The 9,025-nt window shown below is 41.7% G+C and overlaps 1 protein-coding gene across 1 annotated transcript in view; it reads right to left on the reverse strand.

Annotated features, from left to right (window-relative positions):
- The window catches only part of erf (Ets2 repressor factor), a 38,685-nt gene extending 32,573 nt beyond the window's left edge, over positions 1-6,112 (reverse strand). Inside the window, exon 1 of the mRNA XM_020647225.3 lies at positions 5,351-6,112. Within this exon, the coding sequence (XP_020502881.1) occupies positions 5,351-5,372 (22 nt within the window). The 5' untranslated portion in view covers positions 5,373-6,112. The remainder of the gene's footprint in view (positions 1-5,350) is intronic.
- Positions 6,113-9,025: the final 2,913 nt, after the last annotated feature.

Here is a 9,025-nt window from a genome sequence, read left to right on the forward strand (position 1 = left end):
TCTAGCCCCTTTAACACCTCTGTTTCTACCTCCGAAGCAGGCACAGAGGGGTGATCATCGTGTCCCCCCATAACTTCTCCACAACATTCATACTGAAGCCGAAAAGTCACAGGGATGTAAATATCGAGCACTGCACAGCAGTCTGAATAGGGCTACTGTGTATCATTAAACAGAGTGTGGAAAATCCAAAATCCAGAGAGAAAAAACACACTAACAGCTTAAAAATTGAGCTTGAGCCTTTTAAGCTGCCAAACAAAACATGTCACCTTACACTTGCCGTAACTCGTGTGAATAATTCCAAAATTAGATGTTTGAACTTGACATCAGCGAAACCTACAATCACAAAATTATGTAAAGCACCAAATTGAAGCCACTTTTTGAAGCCTAAGCTGAAATAATTACACCCTTTTCTTTACAAAAGTGGATGCACTGTGTTTTAAAATTATAAAAAAAAATGCAGGCCATGAACACACAGCATGCACAGCGACTGTCAGGCTTTCCTGTGTGTGAGGCCCCCGTGTTTGTTTGGCCAGCATGTCCCGGCTCGTGCAAACCTGTTGTCTATTCTCTCTGCTTTGTATGGGTCACTGGAGCCACTGTACACACACACTTCCAGGAAGAGAGGCCTGCCGTAACATCGAGAGACGATCACAGCAGCACTGACCTGAAACCGCCATTCGACAACACACCAGAGAAATGCTGACGTCACTCGCCGGACCTTTTTCCAGAGTCTGCGTGTCCGGACTTGGCTCAGGAGTAATCAGGAATGTGATCAGGTCAACCTTTGCACTGACCTGATCGCTAACAGTAACCACATAATGAGAGGAAAACCAGGGAAAAGGTATTTCCTGTGAGAGACGCTGGCATTTAGTGGTCTTTTGGTTATGGCATTTCCCTCGTAAATGGATTCTGTTGTGATTCATGGTACCTATGGGAGAGGCTTGATCCAGCTTTGACACTCATGTTAGCAGCCTTATCTTACTGCAACTGACTGGTACTGCTAAATTAACCTAAAACCTCTTGAAAGACACAAAGGGCTTTGCCAAAAATAAAGAATAAAATCACAACACTGACAGCCACAAAAACCACCACACTAAGACTTTCCTTTACACTTCTGGTAACCTTTAATGGTTATTACTTTGTTTTCTGTGGTGGTTTTAATGATCGTTTTACTTACTATCCGTGCTCTGTTGCCACTTGATGTATTTTGGTTTTCATGTATTATATTTGTGTAGTTTATTTCAGTCAATGAGCCTGTGCTGCCTATGTTTTATGGTTTTACGTAGCTGCGAAACAAAGGTCTCCACAGGGACGATAAAGTGAAGTCGAAGGGGGGAAATAATCGGTCAATTAAATTGCCAATATGTCTGCATCTAATTTTCCATTTGCTGATTGCTCTTCTGGTTTTTTAGTGACAAATCTAGTCAATGTTTGGTCATTTATATGTCAGAAAATGGTGAAAAATGTCTTCCAGTGATTCTCAAAGCTAAAGATGATGACTTCAAATGTTTTGTTTTGTTTTATCCACAGCCCAAAATGTTCAGCTTGATGCCATAGAGGAAGAGTAGAAGTGATCATTCCTAGTAGTTCTAACTATTTCTTTTAGAGTGATTAATTGTATAATTCATTGATTTATCAAAAAGGTACCGTTTCCAGCTTCTTTAAAACCCGGATTTGCAGCTAGTTTTACAACATTTATGAATGTAAATAAAGAGCCTTCCAAAAAACAAAAGATGCATTTTAAGAAAGTCATTTCTGGCTCTGGGACCACCCCATTTTTCATATTTGTTTGACATTTTACAGACTCAATCCTTGCAGCCCTTTAATCCCCTCTTTTCTGATGTTAAGTAACGTAAGCAGCAGACATTAGCAGCACATGACACCGCAGCATCTCCACTAAATGACCGAGAGACAGACAGCGTGTCCCAGAAAAACAGAGACAGCTACACCACATCACCTCTTCTCAAATGTTCCCTGAGACAAACAGCTCGGCCTCAACTTGTGTAATTGTGTCGTCTCTTCTGCTGCTACTGCCAGCAGCATAATTCAGTATGATGAAGAGATCGTAACACAACAGAGGAAAATCACAGGGTCATATATTCTAACAAAATGAGCGTGGACCTATTAACGCGATTTCAATCTGCATAAAATAAACGTCTAGTTGTTCTTCCTGTAATTATGACAGACTGAGTCAACTGCCCACAACCAAATGGTCTTCCTCAAGGGCAATTTGGTCTCCAGTAAGTCAAACACTCACTTTGTTGTGACCACATCAATGTCAGGTAGAGCCGCACACTGACAGACATATGGGGGAACGTGTTCAGACAGGCTTGCACGGCGCGCACACACACATTTACGCTCACAAACACATAAATACACTCGCAGCCATAAACAGCAGCACAGACCTCACCAGACTTAACACCAGCTAATTGCTCATGTATGGCTCCTTTCACTCCACACACACACACACACACATAAAGCATGCCTGGGCCGTCTACAGCTGTGACGTCTCACATGTGGCTGTGTGTTGATATAAGGAGTAACACAAGTGGAAAATTGGAGCTGGTGGGGCCAGACTGCTGACTTCCTGATAGGAAGAGAGTGGAGGTTGACCCATATATACATAAAGTCGTCAACTGGCTCCAACACAGAGGGAAATACAAAGAGGGCAGACAAAGGGTCAGTGTTGCTCCATGCATAATGCGATGTGGATGCAGATCAGGGTTACTCAATGTGATGATAATAGCACAGCTCTTATGGGTGGCAAAGGGAGTTTCTATACATTGATCAGATTGTGTTTTTTTTAAATCAGATAATGTTTGATATTGCTGCCAGTTATGTAGTAAATCTTTTAAAAAAAAACAAGGTAATTTTAGTTAATTAACCTGTGCCTAAATTGTCTGTAACACATTTTAAGAATAAAACTGTTTGAAAAAATGCTGACAAAGGATGTTTTAGTTAAAAATCAGTGTGTCGAGAGAGGCTGGGAGCTGAGCTGCTGCGAATATAAGATCGGATTTTTGAGCTCATCTTGTTTTGAGGTTAGTCTCTTTACGGTCTCCTCCTCTCCACAACAAGTGACCCACTAATTTCAGGATGCTCTTCAATAGGCAGAGTGTACGGTGAGGGGGCTGCTAGCTGAGCTGCCACCGATGACCATTTAATTATAGTGAAGTAATTATTTTCGTAAACAACTTCCTCTTCTTTGGACTATGGTGAAAGTTAAATTTCATTATGACCTTCATTTTTAAATGAATACATCCTCTTTCTTCACCAGCAGCTCAAACAAGGTTTACTAGTGTGGAGTGGATGTCTGGGCCAACTTCTACTTTCCTTTAAAGCTAAATTCACAGACTGACTTAAGTCTCTATTTATCATGATTATCAAGAATAAGATTGTTCTATATAATCTATGGAGGTCTTTTAATTACTAAGCCCTCATGGGTAAACCTCTCTCTCTCTATATTATATTATAAAAAAACTTTCAACTTGTCCCACATACTGACCAGCGTAAAAGCTTCATTTAGATGAGTGACTCACTGGAGTTAGTACGATTCACTCTGTAAAGGCTGACAAATAGGAACTACTGAAACCTACAAACAAAGTTGGCTGTCTTTAAAAAGCCGAGCAGACACACCAATAAAAGTTTGGACTTCTTTACCCAGCTTTTTAAGTCTTCCCCTGCTGCGCTGCTAAAACAAGGATGTCTACTTTTAAAGCTGAAAGGAAGTGTGTAGCATAACCTTGCTAATCTGAGCCCGTGGATAATGGAAGTCATTAGGAGAGAATACAAAGTTCAGACGTCTGAAATAGACCTCAATGACACGTTAGGCAGAGTGGTGCTTATTTAGAGTTTCCTTATGTGGGCTAACATTTGTTTTTGTCTATTTGCATGACACAAATGTAATAAAACTGTTTCCTGTGATTCTGAACTTAAACAGAATCACAGAATTAAACTTTAATTCATGTATGATGACCTAAATAGTCCTGATCTATACAAACAGTTGTTTGATGGACGACACACTGAGTTGTTTGTTTCAGCGTCGGGCTGCTCGAGTTTTTCTCATTATTGTTTTGCGATATGAAAAAGTCTTCTGAGGCAGTGCAGAGACTTGAAACTCATATCTCTAATTATAATGTTGTGTTGTGGTGCGGCTTTCCCCTCTTAAACTTCCATTATGTGCACTGGATCTTTGTCTGCCCAAGATTACCAAGCGAGACGTCTGACTAAACTGAATTTGAGAGCACCTTGAACGCACAATGGAGGAGAAATTACAGAAGGAAAATCATACTCATTTCAAAGACCATAAATGTGTTTGGAAAAATGAGAGGAATTTGAGATAGTTGCGCCACAGAAGTCTGAAATCTGTTTAAATTCCTGAAGCGTCTTCGGTTAAGCTGTTAATTATACCGCCGGTGTCAAAGGTGAAACGGTTCTCCTCGCTCGGAGTCGTTCAGGAAGCAAATGAAATGCTGAATGTAGAGTCCGACACAGAACTTTATCTGTCATGTTATCTCGGTTAACCTTTTCTACAACCTCAAAACGTATCAATTGGCAATGGCAGCTGGTTCCAGTTTGTATCTTCAGCTGCAGGCAGCGGTGTAATGATAGGTAGAAAAGTGATCTCCGGCTTGAAACAATGAAAATGCATCATCACCAACACAGTCATAAATCATGAACCTATCTTTTGCCACTCATTAAAAAAACACTGGCAAAACACTGAGCAAACGCATCAGTTAACTACATTTGCGTAACATAACATACCTGTTTAAACTGCGCCTTTGTTCTTTTGGACTCAAAGGGGGGGAAACTTTGAGGGTGCACAGGTACGTAAAGAGGTTGTTACATTTGGTGTTTGCTTTACGCATTTGTTCCACTTAATTTGCGTCTAAGGCCCTCCACTAAATCTGCCGTGCAAAGCTATCGCAGGGGTCAGCGCTCTTTGACCCCTGACCCCTGTCTGCTTTACCACTGAGCCAGGGAAATTACGCGAACCTCCTCTTGCCCTCACTGTAAATCCAACATTTGGAGCAAAACTTAGTGGAAGTAAGTTTTTTTTTACACTTTTACACAGAGAGAGAGGGGGGGGCAGTTGCCACCCTGACTTAGACTCTCTTTATTTGGGTTTTGAGAAACAATAACACGAGGCTCAGGTCGGATCCACGCTCGCCCAGCGCCATAACTTTGTCACACTCCCCCCCCCCCCTCTGGAGCTGGACCCCGTTTGTTAGCATGCTAACCCAGCTAGCCTCCACAACTCTGCTGCTGCCCGTTGTTGTTTTTCACTTGGAAGAAAAAAAAAACCCCGCAGCGGATACAATGTCGGAAATAAACGAGGCGGTTAACTCACCGGAGTCTCCCGGGGTTTTCATCTTCGTTGCCGTCTTCTCGGCGACTTTCTTCGTCGACTCGTAACTTTCAGACTCTTTTTTTTTTAAGTTAGCCGGCCGTTAGTTAGCGAAGTTAGCTCCGCGAAGTTAGCTCGCGAAGTTAGCAGTGACACCCCACTCCTTCCTCCGGTGTTGTTCTCCTTCAGGAAAGAGGCTTAAAAGTTATTTAAAAAAATAACTCAACACGAGCTTGCGTGTTTTTTTTTTTTATCTCGACACATCAGGGGCTTGTTGTAAAAAAAATTAAAAAAAAGTTTTAAAATGGGAGTATTTGATTGAAACGAAGAGGGGTTCTGATGAGGGGAAAGTTGTCCAGTCGCCTGGGTCTGAATGGCGCAGGCAGGTCGAAGTTTGGAGGAGTCGTGCTGCCGTGTGTCGGTGCTGGAGCAACGGAATGCAAACGACTAAATCTTCATCCCGTTTGTTGCAACGATGTCGCATGGTCGATTCCTCCTCCACATCATCATCGTCCTCTGTACCAGCAGCAGCAGCAGAAGAAGAAGAAGAAGAAGCGGTTCTTGTGTCAGGAACAAGCGAAAAGAAGAAAAAAAAAAACCCGAGCCGAACTCTTTCTGTGCTTTTCTCTGCGCCTCTCTTTCTCCGGCACGGACTTTTTCTTTTTCCACTCACTCACTCACTTCGTGCTCTATCTCAACACCCCCCTCCCTTCCTCTGTCGGGGTGTCGTGTTTCGCTCTCCTCCTGCCACACGGGGCCGCCCACGCTGACCCACGGAGGGAGGGAGGGAGGGAGAAGAACTGAACGCCCACTTGTTGCCAAAGATCGTCTATGTTTTCAGGAGCTTGCTTTTACACAAGTTGAGTTGGGAGGAGATTTTTTTTCTTTAAAGTTTTGACCGACAAACCAATCAAAATCAGAAATACTTTATTAATCCCCAGTGTTAAAGGAATACAGCTATGTATCAATCACGTGCTAGTGAAGAATAAGCTATGTCATATTTTAAGAAAATAAGCTATATATAAAGTTCAGTAGCCTATTAAAAGTAAAAATATTACAAGAGTATCGCACAGTATGTTTAAGTATATTGCACATTGTGTTCATGGACAGATTATTGACCAGGTAGGATTCTGAATAATGCACAGTTTAAGTCAATAATGCACAATGAATAATAAGAGGAAACTAGGTATTATACATAGATACATGTATCTCTTATATTATAATCGATATACATATTTTACATGCATATATAGTGCAAAGATTTTTTATTTCACTTTCATACATTTATAAAAATGCATGGTATGTTGGATTAATTAGAAACATTTAGGCTATAAAGTATAAACCCCCAGAGGCATGAGAACTAGTCTGATTAACCTCCTTAAGTTATTCTAACTTTTTTTTTTTTCATTTACATCAAACGAAACAAATTTTCTTTTATAACTATCGTAGCAATTTATGGAAAACCTTGTTTTTTTCTGTAATGTAGTTTTCCTGTTGCAGACATGAAGCTGGCGTTCGTCTTCACACTGAAGTCAAGTTTCCTCAGTTTTGTTTTTTCTTTGGCAGTTTTAAAGTTTTATTTGTAGCCGGGGATAAGGAACCATGACATGAAGTTAACTGAATAAATAGCAAACACTTTTTGCCATACATTTTCTTTTTTGGATGCCTACCATTTCCTGTTCCAGTTTCTGTTTGTAGGCCGTTGTATATATTTCAGTATGTGTGCATAATGGCTACAAATAAAAATGATTTTTTAAATCATGTTAATAATTTAACGACTATTATCTGTATAACTGCATTTGTTTTTGCATTGTTTATTGGTTTTAAAGCTCCAAACCAAAAGATGAACCTTCATATAATACAAAAAAAAGTTACAACTGATCATTCTCTCCAAAAATAAAGTATTGACTGATTTTCAAAAAAAAAGAAAAAAAAGATTGTGAATAATCTTTCAATAAATGAATAGAGTTATTGTTACAGCTATTAAAATACAGGTTGTTCAAAACAAATGACAAACAATGATATTGGCAGTAACACAGAATCAGTTTAATCCTGTTTGTTGTTGTGCGTCAACGATGCAAGTTTTTATATTTCATTCTGAGTGACACGTCGTCGAGTACGAAGATCTTTGATGAGGACCAGTCGCTGCTGCCGCTGCCCGGAGCTCCGCCGCTGCCTCATATATTTGTCGCCCCGCTCGCTTTCGGTTGCCGCGTCACGGCGTTGCTGTGGAGACCTGTTACCGCCGCGGGTGATGAGAGGAGCCGTGTTTACCTGTAAACTGCGACAGCGATGCAGCCTGGGAGCCGTCACCCGCCATGTTTTACCCGGGGAAGGACGGCCAATCCACAGGTGTTTTGTCCCACAGGATTGGAAGGTGCACGGCACTGAAATTCACATTCACTATTGCGGCACTATCAGACACACACACACACACACACACACACACACACACACACACACACACACACACACACACACACACACACACACAGCTCTTTTCTCCCACACTCCTCCTCTTCCTCTTTAATGAAGGGCCCTTCAGCTCTTACATCAGCTCTGAGGAGGCAGCAAGGAAAGAAAGAAAAGGAGCAATAATAACTGAAGAGCCTGAGCTGGAGGAAAATGAAGTGGAAGCTCAAGTGTGTGGACTGAAGGTAGCCCCCCCCCCCTTTCTCCCTTTTCTCCATCTAATCAGTCATCCCACCTTTTTCCTTCCCTCCTTCCATCTCCTCTTCGTCCCTCCTCTTCGCTCCTCGTTTGAGTGGCAGTGTGTGGGAAGTGAAGGCCAGCGGGTGGGTGAAGTATTACATACGACTGTCACACTGTCACAACCGCACGCACATCAACACAACATAAAACATCTCATCATCCACCACGGCTTTCTGCTGTCCCACACTCGTTCTCCTCCTCCTCCTCTGTGGGCACCTCTCCTCCACCAGATTCAGTCTCCTCCTCCTGACATGTCCCCGTACATCACACTCCTACTCCGCTCCTCTGTGTGGGTCCTTCATCCTCCTCACATTTGTAACTTCATCTCCCACTATCTTTTTTCGCCTCCTCACCTACCTATCTCACCTCGTCTCTTCTGGCGTCCCTCTCTTCCTACAAACATGTCCGCAAGTGCAACTTTCCCTCCTTGATTGATTAGGCCTGCAAGTTATTATCTTTTACATTAAATACATCGTTCACATGTTGTGAGATATGACTCTTTTGAGCTTTCTTGGGTACTTTTTTTTAAGCCTTCCTGCAGCGACCAATTGGGTGTATCTTAGCTTGAAGACTGGGAGAAGATGGAAACATTCAAAGGGTCAGTTAGTTGTATAATCTGTCGATGCACTTCTCGAGGTCTAACTACAGGTCATATCTTCCCAGTGAGCTCTAAGCAGGATGTCAACGTTGAAATATGGTCGAGTGATGGAGTCAGACCTTTTTTTCAAACATTTTCAACCGGGTAAAATACGGTTATCACATCAAGACTTTGCCAGACACAGTTTTGATGTTTGTTCAATTGTAGGAATGAAAGGGTGACGAAAAAGTAACAATAATTTTTTGCATTGTTGGGTTGTATCTATCTACCCAGGTTTGTACTTTCTACAAATTCTGTTTCCTGCAACAATCATAAATACGACTATGTGAACAACAAGGTTCTTAAAGGCCCTGACACACCAAGCAGAC

Source organism: Labrus bergylta, chromosome 19 (assembly GCF_963930695.1).
Source record: "Labrus bergylta chromosome 19, fLabBer1.1, whole genome shotgun sequence".
Taxonomy (NCBI): Eukaryota; Metazoa; Chordata; class Actinopteri; order Labriformes; family Labridae; genus Labrus; species Labrus bergylta.